This window comes from Leucoraja erinacea, chromosome 7 (assembly GCF_028641065.1).
Source record: "Leucoraja erinacea ecotype New England chromosome 7, Leri_hhj_1, whole genome shotgun sequence".
Taxonomy (NCBI): Eukaryota; Metazoa; Chordata; class Chondrichthyes; order Rajiformes; family Rajidae; genus Leucoraja; species Leucoraja erinaceus.
This window is the reverse complement of record NC_073383.1, coordinates 34,185,871-34,205,644: the sequence shown is the minus strand read 5'-3', so window position 1 is coordinate 34,205,644 and position 19,774 is coordinate 34,185,871. Positions and strand designations below refer to the sequence as shown.

Genomic DNA, 19,774 nt, shown 5'->3' with positions numbered 1-19,774 from the left:
CTTGCCCAATCAACCAATATTCCCCTCTGTTCCTCGCCACTACCATTCACCTATCCAGGAAGGGTAATTTTCAGTGGCAAATAACAAACAATTTCGAGATGTGGGAAGATCCCTATATGGTCACACAGAGAATATGCAAACTCCACAGACAGCATCAGAAATTAGGATTGAATCCAGGTCACTGGTGCCATGAGTAGTTCTACATCTGTGCCACCCCTTCGGGATACAAAAGGGAGCAACAGAATGGGATATATGAAGAGACAATTACAGAAGCAGGCAAAACTAGAACTGGGGAGATCAAGGGTGTAGTAATGAACTGCATATGCTGGTTTAAATCGAAGGTAGACACAAAATGCTGGAGTAACTCAGTGGGACAGGTAGCATCTCTGGAGAGAAGGAATGGGTGATGTTTTGGAGAGCATTCTTCAGACCTTCATCAGATTTACATCAATACAGGTTAATTGTAAACCAAGTAAGAAATTCAGTAGGAATTTCTATTATCAAAAAATGATCAGAATATGGAACTTACTTCCATGATTTATGGTCGTGAACAGCTAAACACAATTAGTGGACAGCTAAGTTTGTGACAGGATGCAAGTATACTTTCATGAGCTCAGATAAAGGATACAATGAGACTACTCTAAGCACATCGGAATTGTCCAAGGACAAATGTTCTGTGTTTGTTCAGTTTATTCTAAATAAAAAGATGTGGCTCTTACCCGATTACCAATATGGCGTCTCCGATTTGACATAGGCGACCGGCTATGGCTACGGCGGCGCCTATAATCAGGACTGTAGGACCTGCTTCTAGATCGCCTCCGATGAGAGCGAGATCGAGACCTTGAATAACGTCTCCGGGAACTCCTTCGAGATATAGACCTGCAAAATTAAGATTATATTAGTTTTTTATTAAGAATGAAACCTAGTTTTGAAAATAAAGTAGATATTGGGACATGACAGGTCAGAAAATAACTTCCCATTTCTTACTTGCTTACAGAGGGGCAAAAATTCTAATACATTTTCTTTCATTGAAATCTTCTACGCTTTACTTTGTAATAAAGAGCCACATACCAAATACAGGTGAGCAGATAAGACACCAAAAGCTGGAGTAACTCAGCAGGTCAGGCAGCATCACTGGAGAAAAGGATTAAGTGACGTTTCAGGTCGAGACCCTTCTTCACTAAACCCAAAACGTCACCTATTCCTTCTCTCCAGAAATGCCGCCTGACCCACTGAGTTACTCCAGCTTTTGGTGTCAATCTTTGGCTTAAACATCTGCAGTTGCTTCCTACACAGAGGTAAACAGATTACTGATAACCCCAAATCACTGTCACATATTAAATTCAGGTATGGTCCTCTACTGTCAAAGTAATTGTTAAGCAAACAAGCAAGCTTTTAATTAATGATGTGCAAGTTATTGAAAACATTTTTGCAGCACCATCAATTTGAAGAATTGCCAATGGAAAAACAGTTTAGTTCATCATTTCCCAATTGTCAAACTACACTTATCATACCAAATCCTGCACAAATCCTTCAGTGGAAGATTAACAAACATTGAACTTCACAACTGCTGTAACTTGCAATCACCAGATTTTAATTTACAAAATAAGCCTTCATCCAGAAGTAAGTTTCTTCTGTGCATTGTAAGAGCAATGCAGACTAATTAGAAAAGGTGCGATTCCTTACCACGTTCCTAAACCACGCAAAGCAATAAAGGAACACATCCATCTCCTACGGGTTAAGAAGCAGAAAGAACTATGATAGTATTGGAGGTAGACAAAAATACTGGAGAAACTCAGTGGGTCAGGCAGCATCTATGGAGCAAAGGAATAGGTAACGTTTCGGGTCGAGACACTTCTTCAGACTGATGTGGGGATGGGGCGGGAAGAAGAAAGGTAGATGCGGATACAGTAGGCTGTGGGAGAGCTGGGAAGAGGAGGGGAAGGAGGGAGAAAGCAAGGACTACCTGAAATTGGAGAAGTCAATGTTCATACCGCTGGGGTGTAAACTACCTAAGCAAAATATGAGGTGCTGTTCCTCCAATTTGCGGTGGGACTCACTCAGGCCACGGAGGAGGCCCAGGACAGAAAGGTTGGATTTGGAATGGGAGGGGGAGTTGAAGTGCTGAACCACCGGGAGATCAGGTTGGTTAATTCAAACTGAGCAGAGGTGTTGGGCGAAGCGATCACAGTTGACACCTAGAACAGCGGATGCAATAGATGAGGTTGGAGGAGGTGCAGGTGAACCTCTGCCTCACCTGGAAAGACTGCTTTGGTCCTTGGATGGAATCGAGAGGGGAGGTAAAGCGACAAGTGTAGCATTTCCTGCGGTTGCAAGGGAAAGTACCAGGGGAAGGGGTGGTTTGGGTGGGAAGGGAGGGAAGGGATGAATTGACCAGGGAGTTATGGAGGGAGCGGTCTCTGCGGAAAGCCGAAAGGGGAGGAGATGGGAAGATGTGGCCAGTAGTGAGACCCCGTTGGAGGTGGCAAAAATGTCGGAGGATTATCTGTTGTATGTGACGGCTGGTAGGGTGGAAGGTGAAGAAAAGGGGAACTCTGTCCTTGGTACGAGTGGGGGTGGGGGTGGGGAGTGAGAGCGGAACTAAGGGATATGGAGGAGACCCTGGTGAGAGCCTCATCTATAGTCGAAGAGGGGAACCCCCGTTCCCTAAAGAATGAGGACATCTCTGATGCCCTGGTTTGGATCACCTCATCTTGGGTTCAGATGCGGCGTAGACGGGGGAATTGGGAGCAGGGGGCATAGTCCTTACTAGAGGGTGGGAAGAAGTGTAGTACTGGAGTAATACAAGTGTGAAGCAGCAAATTCTGAACAAATTTCCATAATTTTCTTACTCCAGCTTGAATTTAAAATATGAACTCAAACATTTTTGCAAACAGTTTCCACTGTTCTCACCTTCATGATACATCTGACACTTTCCAGATCTCTCCATCTCATGGGAAAAGCATACCATTAACATTCTATATACCCCACTGACCCTCACACTACCCTGATTGAACTTCCACCTACCCTGCCTTTTGCAAGAACTCTTCTATTTTCCCCGATTCCTCTGAATTCCATTACATTTGCTCTGTCAATGAGATATTCTGTACAATTACTTCTGAAATGTCTTCCTTAACTGTGACTTCCCCTCTACCACAGTAGACAGGACATTTAGTCACCTATCTCCTGCTCCTTTGTTCTTGTCCACGTTCCTCCTGGACAGAGCAAAAACAGTGTATACCTGGGTGGATCCTCCATACAGCTAGCTTTCACACTCAGTGGATCATCCTTCACAATTTCTGCCAGCTCCAAGATTTCACCACCAAACCTATTCCTCTCTTAGGGATCACTCTTCCAGTAACTCAGTGATTCGCCTTCCAACTCTGCCTCCAACTCCCTATCAAATGGAAGTTCCCCATGCAACTACAGATGCAATACCCTGCCTTTCAACTATTCCCAAGGTAAGGTAGAAATTCACATCAATGTCTTTAAATCTACTGTACTGAATTGCATTCATACTGTGGCTTCCCCTACGTTGGATTATCACCTTGTGGAGCACCTGGGCTCAGTTGCTGGAGTTCCAGTTGCCCACCACTTTATCTCAACACTCCCATCAGGTTATGTCCTCCTGCACCATTAAAAGCCTAAAACAAACTTCCATCAAGCAAGTTTGATAAGTCAGTTTCCTTCCATATGTATCAGGACTGGCTACTTTTAGCTAACATTTTCTTCCCCTTTCTTTCATTCTGCCCTGCTGTGTATGGGGCAGAGGAGAGAGAGGGGGGGGGGCAGAGGGGGAGGGGGGGGGGAGGGGGGAGGGAGAGGGGGGGGGGGGGGGGGGGGGGGGGGGGGGGGAGGGGGGGGGGGCGGAGGGGGGGAGGGGGGGGGGGGGAGGGGAGAGGGGGGGGGGGCAGAGGGAGAGGGGGGGGGCAGAGGGAGAGGGGGGGGGGGGGAGAGGGGGGGGGGAGGAGGGGGGGGGGGGGGGGAGGGAGGGGGGGGGGGGGGGGGGGGGCGGGGGGGGGGGGGGGGGGGGGGGGGGGGGGGGGGGGGGGGGGGGGGGGGGGGGGGGGGGGGAGGGAAGGAGGGGAGGGAGGGGGGGGGGCAGAGGGGGGGGGGGGGGCAGAGGGAGAGGGGGGGGGGGGGGAGGGAGGGGGGGGGGCAGAGGGAGAGGGGGGGGCAGAGGGAGGGGGGGGGGCAGCAGAGGGGGGGGGGGAAGAGGGAGAGGGGGGGGGGGGGGGGGGAGGGGGGGGGGGGGGGGGAGAGGGGGGGGCAGAGGGAGAGGGGGGGGCAGAGGGGGAGAGGGGGGCAGAGGCAGAGGGAGGGGGGGGGGGGGGGGGACAGAGGGAGAGGGGGGGGGAGAGGGGAGGGGGGGGGCAGCAGAGGGAGAGGGGGGGGCAGAGGGAGAGGGGGGGGGGGGGCAGGCAGAGGGAGAGGGGGGGGCAGAGGGAGGGGGGGGGCAGAGGGAGAGGGGGGGGGCAGAGGGAGGGGGGGGGGGGGGGGGCAGAGGGAGAGGGGGGGGAGGGGGGGCAGAGGGAGAGGGAGGGGGGGGGGGGGGAGAAAGCAGAGGGGCGGGGGGGCAGAGGGAGGGGAGGGGGGGCCCAGCCTTCCACCCAGTTGCTAACTGCCAACCACTACCTCCCACCGGTTGTGCCTGTGCTGAAGGACACCGTGGCTGGCTGGCGACCGGCAGAAGGTGCTGAGGTGACGGCCAGTTCCGCTGTCCGGTCCTGGCGGCCGCTCGCACCCACCCGAGCTACTTCCCACCCCGGCCACAATGCGGCGGCTCCGGAGCGCCGTGGCAACAGTGAGTGAGTTGCTGGCATGATCCTCAACCCCCTCCTTCTAAACGCTCCTGCACTGTCCGCAACTTTACCCCTGGCTGCCCAGCCAATTTGTGTAGCCCAGGCCGTGCTGACCTGGGCCAGACTCCCCACATGCTGTGAAAGGAACTTCCCCCCCTCCCACCGGCGCTGTCCTTTTACAGCCGCTTCCCAACAGCTGCCAGCAATGAGGGATAGACTTGGCTGTTCCTCAGTACAGCAACATCGTTCTTGATGTTGCTGTTCTGAGGGATAGGCAAGTCTATCTTTCTTGGCTAACAACCTAACATTCGGCCTCCAAGACGCAAGTAAATTTTAGTGCCTTATTTTTGGGTAAAAAAATCTTCATTGCCGGAAAATACGGTAATTACAAATGCAAGACATTCCTTGAATGGAAACACCATTGCATTTCTCAAGGGTAAAAACTGATCAACAGACATCCAAATAAACAACAGCAACATGACCTAACAACAGTACACGTTGGCGCAGTGGTAGAGTTGCTGTCTTACAGCGCCAGAGACCCAGGTTCGATTCTGACCATGGGTGCTGCCTGTACAGAGTTTGCACAATCTCTCTGTAAACACTTGGAGTTACTTTGGATGCTCCCGTTTCCTCCCACATACCAAAGATGTGCAAGTTTATATATTAAATGGTTTCTGTAAATTGTTCCTGGCGTGTTGGATAGAACTAGTGTACAGATGACTGTACGTTGACTCGGACTTGGCGGGATGAAGGGCCTGTTTCCACGCTGTATCTTTAAACTAAACTATGGTAGGTCAAAAAAGCACAGGAGATCCAGCAACTTACTGATAACCATGACATGGGAATTCTTCAATACCGTCAAGACCATATTTGCGCCAAACACCCAAGGGCCCTTCAGATAATCAGCCGCTATTGCAAAGACTATCCTGAAGAAATTCACTATCAACACTCTCCTTGACAGTGTTATTAATTCCATCCAATAGTATAAAATCCAGGCCAATCTTGCCATCACCCTAAACTGATGAGATGTTAAAAAAAGCTTGTATCAGCTAATAAACAACTACTAGGCCTCTGAATGACACAGAAATTAACTAACATTGCAATTGCAACACATGCATTTAATTTGTTGCTTTCTATGTGAATAGTATAGGCAGTGTTGTAAAAGAAACCATGATACGTGTCAGTTCTTGCACCACTGCGCACAAATCATAATCCAATGAACTTTTAACTTAAAGTTGCAAATTAAAATGAGACAAACCTGGATTTGGAACGTGAACGTGATCGCGACTTGGACCGGGAGTGCCTTGACCCATCCTTAGAATGAGACCGCTCAGCAGAATGTGCTGGAGAATGGCTGGCAGACTTGCCAGATCCACGCAGGCTTTCACTTGCAGATTTAGATGGGGAACGCGAATCCTATGTGCAAAGATAAATGTATTACATTTTTACAAACCTAGAAGATAATTCTACTAAAACAAGATCTGATTAAAGTCTGCAATAAAATTTACAGGCAACCTAACTTGTATCCCACAGTTTTGCCGGTGCAGTTTCAATTAGGAATGCTCAGGCATTAAATACTTTCCTAGTATAAACTAACAGCCCTAGGGTGTATTCTTCTACCTTGGTTTTGTACAGTGCATGCATTTCTTTTTAGTACAATATACAGGTACGGGCTTACGTTAGCTAAACGATTTGAGTGAATTAATAAATAAATTCAATTCAAAATTAAGATTCCTGATCTGTGGAGGTATTCAAGAGGCTAAATAAATTTTCATGCTCAGTTACTTTTTAAACCAAATTTCACTCAAAATTAAAATTACCTCGAGTGAGACTTCACTTAAGGTTTCGTGAGACTACCGCAAGCCCCGCACGTACACGTAAACAGACTAGAAATTACTTAGCGTAGTGCTTTCTGATTCCAGATACTTCTGATCTTAACTTCATTCTATTTCTTTTCTTCATTCTTCAGTTTCAAATGCTCACTTGGTTCATCTTCCCACTTCACACACTGCACACATTCTATTTGTGGGACTTCGTGTCTTTTTTTTTAGCATGCATTCTTTTTTTTCCCCAATTCAGCTTCACTTATTCCTGAGCTTCAATTATTACACAAAACTTGACAATTGACTTCTTCCACATTTCTTTTCTTCATGAACATTAACCTTAACAAAAAAAGAACAGGATGAGGCATGTAATTGCAGAGAAAACCTGTGCTGAGATTAACCAGTTACAACCAGCGAAATTGTCATCAAAGATTCTCGTCTGCAACAACTATAGTTATAGGATGCAAAACTACACCCGGAAGTGAGCATTTATAATAGCCATGGGCAGTTTTCCGCTAGGCAACATATGGGCCAATGTTAACATTTCGGTACCTGATTATAAATGTAACCAAAACCATCCTATCTTAAACATACTTTGCAGTCTGTAACTGGCAATAATAATTTCAGTTATTTTTATGGTTTGGTTTGCATCTCACCTATTGCTCATCCTCCTCTGAAGGAGCTATCTGGGAATGGGCTTCCCCACACCAGTTATTAATCTCATTCTGATCAGCATATGCAAGGAGAAAAGCAAGCAGAAATATTTCAAGTTATGATTTGGGTCAATTGCTCCTACTGCTGGCACTAAGTTCCAGTTCTTAAGGATTCAAAAAAAGTCAGTACAAACATTATTGGTAGTCAGACTGATACTCACCACCTCTTACCCCAAATATTTCTTACCTGGAGGTGCACACAATGCTGAAATATTAAAATCTTGTTAATTGAAAGTTAAACAGAGGCAAGTAAGATTGTAATCAGATAGCTGGATTATTCAAAACTAAAGCTGCATGGTCCCAATAAAAGCGCCTACATCATTGTCCCCCTCCTCAAATCTTAGGACAAATGCCACTGAACAAACGGCCCAAAATATATGTACCATTCATTCAAACGATAGCGCTGAGTCCTGAAAGTGATATCCACCCTAAGTTGATGCAAGCCCTTCAGACCACACAGTACAAATTAGCACACCTTCAAAGATAGCGTTAATAGTTTAGGTCTGTCCTACTTTCTTCCTTGTACAGTTAAGATTGCATCTGTTTTTCATTTTTAGAATGTATAAGGAAATTATTCTGCAGTCTTTAGATTTAAGATTATACTTGAAATATAACTTCAGCACCTACATTCTGAGCTGCATATCATTCTGCCACAGAACTATGCTCCTGTCATTTTCAATGCAGTTAAAATGACAACATCTTTACACTGAAGCAACCAGACATGGTATCCAAGCCTTTTGTTCAAATAATTGTCCCAAACACAGGGAAGCAAATCAGATTCAACTCCATATAAATCTTTTGTTAGGGAGAGATATTGTGGAAATCAGTCAACACAGAAATTGGCCTAGCCTAAGCTCCACTTCTTTTAAAGAGCAGGATCACCATAACAAGACCACCTAGAAAACCAGAAAATAGAGACAAAATGCTGGAGTAACACAGCAGGCCAGGCAGCATCTCTGGAAAGAAGGAAAAGGTGACATTTCAGGTCGAGACCCTTCTTCAGACTCATTGGGTCTGAAGAACGGTCTTGACCCGAAACATCAACTATTCCTTCTCTCCAGCGATGCTGCAGGTCTCGCTGAGATTTTTCAGCATTTTGTGTCTTTCTTCGGTTTAAACCAGCCTCTGCAATTCCTTCCTACACCTAGAATACCAGTAAGATTTCAAATTAGTCTGAATCTCAAGTACATAACATTTCACTCTTTCTACTCTGTTGCATTTTGCCATGAACTTGTCTGATAACTTGTCTCCATGGATGAACCAGTGAGAACATATTCAATAAAACTCTATTAAATCGACTGAACTGGAAAAAGGAGATTTGTGGATTCCAAAAAGTGACACAATAATTCCAAGAGTTCTGGTCTTGAAAACAGCTATGTGGTAAACATTCTAGGCAATAGTCATCATGAGCTGTTTAGTTTAGTTTAGTGGCACAGTGTGGAAACAGGTCCTTCGGCCCACCAAGTCTATGCCGACCAATGATCACCCGTACACTTGTTCTATCCTACACACTAGGGTCAATTTACAGAGGTCAATTAACCTATAACCCTCCACATCTTTGGAATGTGGGAGAAACCCAGAGAAAGCCTACGCGGTCACAGGGAGAATGTACAAACTCCACACAGCACCCGTAGTCAGGATCGAACCCAGGTCTCTGGCGCTGTGAAGCAGCAACTCAGCACTGCGTTACTGTAACATAACGCATCTTTTACCACAAGAGTTAATTTTAGCACAATGGTGCATCATGGAAAGCATAACTGTGCCAGGAACCTGGTACAAATCCAGCAATGATGTGGAGAGGCTGTCTGCAAGAGTTGGCGTTGAACAGACTGGATAGGGCAGTGCAGCTGCTCATTGTTGAGCTGCACCCCAGTCATGGAAATATTTGCGGGCCACCCGGCACCTCCCCGGTACCACCTCCATGTATTTGCACATTATGAACTACACAGCCGGTCTCATAACCTCCTTTTGGATGCGATGGAAGCTGATGTGGCCGCTTTTCTATGTTTCGCAGGAGATATCTACCTAGTGACCAGTTTAACTTGCTCCCATTGTAAAATCTCTATACTGGAGACAGAAGCTTCCACCTCATTACTTGATGAGAGATGCTGTAGAATCTGAACGGTTTGTCAGCAATGAAGGATTGCACCACTCATTCACGTCATCATTATCACAGACAGCCTCGCCACATTATACTGTAGTATAAAGCATTGCTGAGCAATTAAAAGGCAACCATTGTGCCAGATTTCTGTCACAGCAACAGTGAACACAAGATTCCCAGCAGAGCAGCGCATTGCCTGTGGATATCTATTTCGAGTTATGAACACGCAAATGTTGGGATTGGAAGACCAAAGCGCTAAGAAATGAGCACTGTGCAGAATAACGCAAACCAAGGTCCCAATGCATGCCGTAATAAGAGGGGAAAAGCGTGTAAAATTGCCTATGTTTTTTGACCTGGCTAGTAAATTTTCTTAATAAGTGGTTAGTTGGCAGATGTGCGCAACTTATAAAGGAGGGCATTTAAATGAATCCAACAGAAGACAGAACAAAAATAAAATAGAGGATGTTAGTAATATGAAACAAAAATAGAAGAAACAACTCCCAGAGCATCCTATTAGAAAAACTGAGTTCATGTTTCAGTTTAATGTTCCGATGAAAAGAAACAACTTTTTTTGCATCCCTCCACAGATAAGTCTTTGACCTGCTGATTACTTCCAGTATTTTGTTATTATAACAAATAACAAATCTGTGTAAATTTATGACGCTTCATAAACTTCAAAGCTTATGAAGTTTGTATCAGGAAAACTAATCAGAATAATTATTTGAAAAAATACCTCATTTTGTATTATAATTTTATTATTTTTATTAACTATTCTAATATTATTTCTCAGTTAACAAAACAGCAAGGTATTGCAGGTGCCAATTGCTGACCATATTATTGTTCTGGGATTGCACAAAGAGTAATGAAAACAGTCAAATAGGGAGGCATACTCAAAAGCATGTAGTGCTATACCCCAATTCAATTTCTTGCATTTATATCATAACAACAAAATTGTCTGCACTGCTTTGTTGTACTATTATCGCCAATTCTTAATACCAATTTGGGCGTGCGCTGACTCACTTGAAAGTTAAGTCGTAGGAGTGGTGTTAGACAACAACCTTCTAGTGGACCAAGCTGTTACCAATAGTAATAAAACAGCAACATGGAAGCAGCTCTGAACACATTTCATTAGGTATCAAACTAAAAACCTCTCCACTGCCTTCTGTGACACAAGTATACCTTTCTAATATGCATACTGTTTCAATTATGAAGATATCTGTTAGTTGCCGTTAAATGTCTGCAAACAAGAAAATTCCAAGTACCAAATGCTTCCAGATTAATTTAAAACCAATAAATGTACATTAAACTATACATTCTGTTGGATGTAGATGATGTACTAATTGGTTCTTTCCTTACCAAATTTTAGTATTAAACTTACATTCAGCATTGCCAGTTTATTTTGCCGATGTCCAATAAACTCGGGTATTAGACTGAAAGAACGACTGCATTAAAGTATTTTTCTGTAGAAAAGTACTTAAAATGCTGCCCAATTTCAAAAGAGAAATGCTTGATACCTGCATTTTAACCTCAGTGGGCACTAAATGTACAGATTACACTTTTGGCAAATGGTCGAAATAAAGTTAGTATCAATAATAAACAGGCAATTTTCGGACAATATAGACTCCACAACAATCAAAATTACTTAGTACATTTGTTTGCATGGGTCTCATGATTGAAATAGTGCAAAATGTTAAGCTACATAATGAGCAACATGCTGCAGTATAGCAATTTTATTACAATACTACTGTGCGGCTATGTTGTACAGAGGGCAAATTTTGTTGGTATGAATAACCACAAATCCACAAGTTACATTTTTTACACTTTAACAGTGAAGATAGTTTAGAATTAACATTTGACGACATCCCTTGATCTCTGAACCCTGCAGCATGTTGGAATATTCCTTAGTTTAAAGACTGTGGTAAGAATCCTTGCAATAACTGAAATTGAGACAACTTGCGCTTGGGGGAGGCACTTCCTTATATCATCAAAGAATTTACTGATGTAATGAAAATTTCAAATTGAACATGTAATATGTAACAAATACAGCTACAACAGATAATCACCAGGAAAAAAAAATACCCCAACACTAAATTCACATCAAAAATTAGACATTAAAGAATAAGATGCTACCCATTTAATGACAGCTATTGGACCAGCAACAAATACACAACTATCTATAAAATTTGATCCTCCCCGTCCTTGATGGTTCTTAAAATGAGTTATCTTAGTAAGATTACAAACATTTTTTTTTAAATATGAAAAATTGATAAAACATTTGTACATCACTAATGAATAATTGTGAACTACTTTCTCAATATCACTCAATCATAGCCCTAATTTCGATTTCTGACAATTAGTGTTTTCCCATTCTTTATTCAGACATTTAGTTTTGAAGAAAAAACTAATCAAATATTCAATGGTAAGCCGCCATTCAAGAACTTAGTTTTACAAAATTCTACCACATTCAGTCACAGCAACAGTTCATTTTAACCATGTCAATTTCCATCCCAAGTTGCATAATCTCATATCTTAGCAGGTCCATGTAGAATTTGATGATTGTTGTAAATCTCTGAAGGCAAGGGAATTCCACGTGGAAATAATACCCATCCCTATCACTTCAGAGCCATTTCTTCATTACTCTAACAATGTTTTTGAGAGTAAAATGAGCAAACTGCAGAAAGCTATTACAAATGAGAGCCTCCCATATCTGTCTGACCAGCCCATCTCCAGAACAGACCTAATTTATTTTCTGCCCTTAAATTAGAGCAAATATTAATAAATCGTAAATGAATGTTCATCATGGAATGTCATTAATTATCTGGGATAAGAAAATTATATTGTGGGTCAGGTACTTAACATCGTACATAAATGTAATTATTTGAATTGTTTCAAATTTGTCATGCAAGGATAAAAATCATGGTTTGGACAGAAATCCAATTTTCTTGATTGACACAAAGTGAAAACATTCTCCATTTAACAAAATTGTTAATAATTTATCCAGAAGTGTGAATGAACTGACAATAGAACAACTGACAAACAATTACTTCAGATACTGCAAATTCACTGCATTCAACCAGCCATTCATTAGCAAAGAACTGCTGGAGGAACTCAAACAGCATTTGTGGAGGAAAGTGGACAATCGACACGTTGAGTCGAGACCCTTCACCGAAACTCAAAGCTTTTGCCCCACCCCTCCACCTCACCTCTTTATTCTGTCTTTCCGTCCTTTACGCTTTCAATCCAGGTGAAGGGTCTTTAACTCAAAATATCGATTGTCCATTTCCATCCACGCATGAAGTTCGTCTAGTGGTTTGGTTTTGTTCCAGATTCCAGTATCTGCAGCCTCTTGTGTCAGTAATCCACTACATTTGGACCCACAACACATTAAAAATTTCTAGAACCATTCATAAATATCGGGCTTCGTATCTGAAGGATTACACACATAAATTCCAAAAACCAAACTTCTCTTCAGTGGCTGCCTGTTTACGTGTTCCCAGCACTGCTCATTTCAGATTTAATAATCGCAAATGTTCTTTTCTTGCCTTATTCTACCACGAGGTATGCCAAATTCACACCAGTTTGTTATAGTTCTTAGAATACCAAAAAGTAGGCCGCAATCTGCATGTCCCCTTACAGTAATAGCAAATAGCCATGACAGCTGTCCTCTTCATCTTTCCAAATATCTTCCACAAAGGTAAACAAATCCTTTCATCTGATAAATTAAAGCATAAAAATATAATTTGAGTACAACCTATGTACAGTTTGCAATGTGAATGACCAATTTTTGCCATGCACTACACAAAGACCAGTATGAAGATTAATCATGACCCAAGACATTGATTTACGGTTTACATGGAAGGATCGTCAAAACCCTGAAACATCATAAAATAGCAGATAGAATTAAAGTATATACAATCGTTAACAATGTTAAAAAAAAAATCTGTACATAACAAAAGGGAATTTGATTTAAACTGCGTAAATCAATGGTCTCAGATCTTGATGTGGAGTTCATTATACTATCCATACTTTCAACACAGAAAATGACAATTATGTATGGATCAGACAGCATCTAAAAGAGAAATAGAGTGCATGGTAAAAAAAATTGTTAATTAAAATTCAGGTTCCACAAATCAAAGGTTCCATCCAAAAAAAATTTCCCAAGTGAAAACTGACCCACTGGATGCCATTACCATTTTCTATCAAGGTCTTCCATCATTTACAATCATGACGTTTTCAAGCAGTGCAAAATAATTTGCCTGGCTTGCTTGAACCATGACTGTTCTCCATATGTATAAATTGTTCTCTAAACATGCAAAAATAAATGCATGCAGTAAATGTATGGAATTTCAAAAACAATTAATATTGCATCGGACTCTGCAATCCTCTTCAGCAGCATAGCTAATTTAGACAAATAAGTCAAATGTTATTAACTCAGCAAAGTGGCTCCAGTGGGCAAATAACCAATAAGCCATTAAAAAGCACATTCATACAAAAAGCTTTAAGAATAGTATCAACCTATAGTACAGTATGTAAATTAAAAAAAACAACAAACCTTAATGCTTCTATCTTCTTTTTGTCTTGGGACTCTTCCCTCATCAATGTCAGTGACACTACCAATAAATGTAAAATAACAGGTGCTCTGACAAACACTTTAGGGGATCTATGGTCTGACCAGAATCAGATAATCTTTACTCAGCTAAAAATACAAACAAGGGATACTGTATCCATTTCATAGCGTGCAGTTGGGAAAGATATGAGGCTTCCCACGTCAAAATTTCAAAACAGTACATCTACAAGTAAATACAGATCACCCTTTTAATAACATCACCAATTTTTTTAAATAAATACTAACTGATCAGATTCTGCAAGTTGCTAACAGGGAAGTGCAAAGGAATGAACTCCCAATGCAACGCTGTGTGGACAGGCTAAATGTAAATTGATCAGGAAATGTCAACTTGCCAAGCATGTAAATAATAATTAATCTAAAACTAACCTGCTTTGGGAAAGGGGATAAGCACAGCACTGGGATTTCCACATTTGTGGGAAAGCATTCTTGGAACTCTGTGCAGTTGTTCATTGAAGGGTACGAAGATACACAAGACCCTGGGAGAATTGGGTAATCGATATTCTTAAATTCAAAGTACCGCTGAGCCCAGCTAATGCCTTACTTACATTTTGGGTCTCCCTCCCCCTTGTCTTCTATTGTCGATAGCTTCGGTTAATTTTCACCAGGGTTTTGGGAGGATGATGGGGGAGGTTAAAGAGAAAAATATTTGCACAGTAATTTGGTAAAATACATTTGTCAGTAAAAGTCAGTCATTGAAACTGCTCCATGTAAGTGTGATATTACAACAAGGAATCAATAATGAAATGTTAACAACCAAAAGCCACACTGCTTATATAAATGTAGTCCGTGTCAAACTAATCCCAAATGAATCCAAAACTACAGACTGTATTCCTTATTTATTTTACACGTGCAGGCCAGGAGGAATGAATGGGGTTGGATTGTTTTGCATAAGGTAGACAAGGGATATAATTACCAGAACATAAAAATAATTATTCTGGTATAAAGCAATCTTGTAAACTTGAGGATTTAACTGCAAATTCACTTCATAACAGACACTGTGGAACCTGCAATTCAGCAAAACCCAACTGACCTTCTGATGCTCTATTACTACAGACCACATTAATCAACGTTCACAATAAGCGAGTTCGGTATTCTGACTGCGCATGCCCAGGTCATAGGTCACTAGCTATAAAACAGTCTTGGCAACGGTGGTGCTGCATTGTGTGCAGGCTTGCGTTTCGTCCGTAGTCGGGTCGGGGTCGGCTCTCCGTCGCTGTGGGTGCTGTTGAGTTGCTGTTGGGGCGTCCCCGTCCCCATCCCGATGTGGCCCTGGGTAGGAGGGGTGCTGCAGCCGCTGGGTCCAGCTCGGCTCTGCCTATCCCACCGGGTTGGTCCCGGCAGCCCTCCACCTCCACCCCCCCTCAGCCGGCCTTGCTTGAAACCGGGCGATTCGGAGCCGCTGCTGCTAGAGTTGTGCTGGCTGGAGAGAGTCTGGGGACGGGCTCCTGCTGGTCATGGCGCAGGCCGGACGCCCACTGGAGCTGCGGGTGATGGTGGTGCTGGTGGCAGCACAACCTCGTCCCCCTCCCTTGCCCAGCCCCAAAGTCCGGGCCGGCTCTATCACCAGGTCAGGGTTGAAGGCCGCCCGCAGTGTGGCCCAGTCTAGCGCCGGAGGAGGCTGGGCGCAGGCTGGCGCTCTGGTGCAAGCGAGGCCTTCGCTCCTCCTCGGGGTTGTGTATGAAGTGGCAGCGGGTACCATAGGGGCAGAAGCCAGTGGTGTGCAAGGTACGGCTTGTACTTGGGGTGGCAGCTGAGGCCGTGGGCAAACTGGCACTTGTCGCCATAGCGGCCCATCAGGGAGCGGGCTCCTCTGGAGTTGTAGCAGGGTTGAGCTGGAGTTGGCGCTGGCTGTGGGTTCTGTGGGTCTGGGGCCACTGGTGTTGGGGTTGGCACTTCTCCACGCTGGGCCTGGGGGCGATGTCCCGTCGGTCTCTGGACGTCTCGAGTGGGGGGGGAAGGGGGGGGACATTGGGGACTGGTTCGGCCGCGCATGGGATTCCCCCCGTCCCACCCCCCTGGGTCCACCCGCTCCCCACTGAGATCTATTCACTGTTATAGCTTACGACCTTTGACAAATCCCATGATTCCTTGCGTTTTTCGGCATACCAAACTCGCTTATTTAATTGACCAACTAACCCTGACCAGTTTGCACTGCACCCTGCCCTCCCAAAATATGACATCAACTTCAGAAGGAAGTTCTGGTCAATCAAACAAAACTTAAAAATCGAGAATCTCTTTGTTGGTAACAATAGCATCCTATCCGCACTGCAGAAAGCAGGCGTACCAGACCATTACTAGCAATTCCTCAATGCACTTGAACTAAACCCACACTCACAAACAAAATCGGTGGGGACAAAGAGTTCAATGGCCTACATTGGAAATGATGTTTTCCAGTCGCATTCGAATCCAATTTGAAAAAAAAAAATCCCCCCTCAACTGCTTTGTACTTACAACATTCCGCCCCCCAAACCTCTAGCAATTTTAATTCAACCACCTTAAATTTGTTTACGCCCAAGCGTGCTCGAGATCTGCTAAATTGGAAACAAATACTTCGGGGTCGCCAGCACACCCCGCCAGCGCTGCAGTGAGAAGCATGTGGCCCGCCTGCCTGTAGGACGAACGGGAGGGCACGTCCCACAACCATGCACGCCCGTCTTAATGGATAAAAGGGCACCACAAAAATAAAATATTAAAACACAATATCCAGGGGTAAAAAAAATTCAGAAGTGAAGAAACACAGGGACCCAGCGGGCTCCCCTCACCAGCCCCGCCCACTGCCGACTGACAACACTGTTGGGCCAATGAGGCACCTCTCTGGGTGGTGAGTGGCAGCCAGAGCAGCCAATAGTGTCCACACGGGCCTGCGCCGCCTCGCCAACAGACCAGTCGGCCCAGAGGGAAGCGGGACCCGCGCTGCTGCACTCGCACACACCAAACCCTGAGATCTTCAAAAAGCCGCTGGAGACAAGACCGACATTTAAACGAAATCGGCAATATTTCGATCAAACTCACCCTTTCGATGTACGTTTGTTCTTCGGAGTCGCTCATGATGGCGGCTGTGAATAGCGAAATGCCTCAAACTATTCAAGAGGGGCAAAAAGGGGGCGGGGGTGGGGAAACAAAAGCTGAGCGACGGAGCCCCAAACCGACGCCACCTACCTCGAGCTACCCACTGCCGGAAGTGACGCTCGCCGCCGACGTGTTTCCGCCGGGCTCGGTTGCTATGATCCCGGGGAGATGGCGGTCGCTGTCGGAGATTAGAGCTCCTGTAGTATCTTTGGTCGCTGTTCACCCGCAGCTTCGGATGCGCCGCACTTGGTGGTGGATGGGGGTGAGGCTGGGCTCCCTCTGGCTAGGGCTCGAGGAAACAATTCGCTCTTCCAGACTGAGATAGACAATAAGGTTGTTTTGTGAATTTGTGGAATTCTCTGCCACAGAAGTCAGTGGAGGCCAATAGGGGGTGGGGGTTGACGTAAGGTCAAAGAGCGTGACCGACGGAGCAGCTCAATCCATGTGGAGTACATGGCAGCCTCCGGCATACACTTAATACACGAAACGCGTACTTTCTTACCGGTTAAAAATCGCTGAAATTGCTTTTTTTTGCGCTGTAAATAATTGTGAACATCGGGGTAACCGTGAGAGACATTTATCCTACTTCAGAAGTCCAAGTGAGGAGAAATGATGCTAGAGAGAAGCGACAGCTGAAGGGACAACAACAGCTACAGCTGAAGTGGTTGGCGAACATTGGCTGTGCAGATATCAAGATTGAAAATATTGGGAATTATCGCATTTGCTCACTGCATTTCATCAACAGTAAGGCATTATTTGTGTTTTTTTCTTGATTCCTTTGGTATCTAAAAAGTTTCAGAAGTGATAAATCTGGCTGTAAAATTTTAAAATCGCCCATGGTTTTCAAGTGGGTTTTTACATGCAAAAAGACAACGCTTCTGAAGCTAAATTTATCATTTAAAAAAAATTCGCCAGACTTACGAGTGGTGTGTGGATTAGTAAGTTTTTTTTATCATTATGCTATTGGCAAATAATAAAATGTCCTGACAGCTTAAACACCCACTCCCTTTCAAAGATATTGTCTATTTGCTGAGGTTGATTATGTACAATTAACAGCTAACAATGACGCCATTCCTTGGCTTCTGAGTCAAATGACAGGATAGTGAAGACCGCAAGCAGGATTATTGGTGCTCCACTCCCCTTCCTGCTGGACATATACAAGAAGAGATGCATCAACAGAGCCATCTCCATCATCAAAGACCCTTACCACCCATCGCATGACTTTTTCACCATCCTCCCATCTGGGAAGAGGTACAGGAGCATCAGCTGCAAAACCAGCAGGATGCTCCTCAGCTTCTTCCCACAGGCTATAAGACTGTTAAATGAACTTTCCCCCCTGCCAAGTATCGCGCACAAACACCCCGCTGCCAGTCGGAACGGCTGTTGAATGTTATTGAATGTTATTAGAGGGTTAAATTGTTCATGACATGTATTTTAACTTTAATTGCTATTTATTTTGTAACGAAAACTGAATGGACACTGGTCGAGAAACGTTTTTTTTGTTTCCTGAGTATGCGAATACTCAGGAAATGACAATAAAGATTTACAATTACAATTCAAAACCCACGTATGGTTTGTGATATTTTTAAATTATACATTTAGCTTCAGAAGCGTTTTCTTTTTGCATGTAAAAACCCACTTGAGAACCATGGGCGATTTTTAAATTTTACAGCCAGATTTATCACTTCTGAAACTTTTTAGATGCCAAAGTAAGCAAGAAAAACACAAATAATGCCTTAAGCCCCTGTCCCACTTTCACGACCTAATTGGCGACCTCTGCCGAGTTTGCCCTTGACTCATACTCGCAGCATGGTCGCCACGAGGTGGTAGGAGATCTTCGTAACTCTTCCTCATGCTTGTGAGTGGTCTCTGCGAACTCGTGGCCTCAAGTAGTTCGCGCCGTTTTTTCCAGCCTGATAAAAAATGTCCACAAGTAAAAAAAGGTCGGCATGGAAAAAAATCGATACTTTTTACTCGTAGGTACGTCGTGATGGTAGTCGTAGGTCGGTAACTGGCCCGAGAATAAAAAACATGACATCATTTTATCATGTGATCATTTTCCACTCGTAGCTAGTAATAGTTGGTCTTAGGTGTGGAAGACTGAAGTCGAGGGGGTCGTAGGAGGTCATAGACATAGTCGTAGGAGGTCGTAGACATAGTCGTAGGAGATCTTTTACTTCGGCGAGTCAACACGACCTTGACATTTTTTTCAACTCGTCTAGGGTCTTCTAAACTCGTGGATTAGGTCGTCCAAGTGGGACGGGTCCTTTACTGTTGATGAAATGAAGTGAACAAATGCGATAATTCCCAATATTTTCAATCTTGATATGTGCACGGCCAATGTTCGCCAACCACTTTAGCTGTTGTTGTCCCTTCAGCTGTCGCTTCTCTTGACCATAATTTCTCCTCGCTTTTGGAATTCTGAAGTAGGATAAATATCTCTCACGGTTACCCCGATTTCCACACTTATTTACAGTGCAAAAATTGATAATTTCAGCGTTTTTTAACAGGTCCGCTACGCTGGAAGCCATGGTAAGTGCTTACCTGCAGTTCACCGCCTATACTCCAGTTGGCATTGCGTGGCTATAGTATGGGTCACGGGTCGTGACTCGACTGCCGTGCAACCTCCCTATTCACTG

At 44.1% G+C, this 19,774-nt stretch overlaps 1 protein-coding gene across 15 annotated transcripts in view; it reads right to left on the bottom strand.

The window, feature by feature from the left end:
• tra2b (transformer 2 beta homolog) overlaps positions 1 to 17,238 on the bottom strand; it is a 35,759-nt gene extending 18,521 nt beyond the window's left edge. Inside the window, exons 1-6 of one of the 15 annotated variants that reach the window (XM_055638219.1) lie at positions 17,079 to 17,216; positions 13,992 to 14,049; positions 13,074 to 13,151; positions 6,786 to 6,964; positions 6,061 to 6,218; positions 720 to 879 (exon numbers count right to left, since the gene is read on the bottom strand). In XM_055638219.1, the coding sequence (XP_055494194.1) occupies positions 720 to 879; positions 6,061 to 6,218; positions 6,786 to 6,794 (327 nt within the window). In that variant the 5' untranslated portion in view covers positions 6,795 to 6,964; positions 13,074 to 13,151; positions 13,992 to 14,049; positions 17,079 to 17,216. The other 14 variants (XM_055638213.1, XM_055638218.1, XM_055638220.1 and 11 more) reach the window with 14 other exon arrangements.
• Positions 17,239 to 19,774: the final 2,536 nt, after the last annotated feature.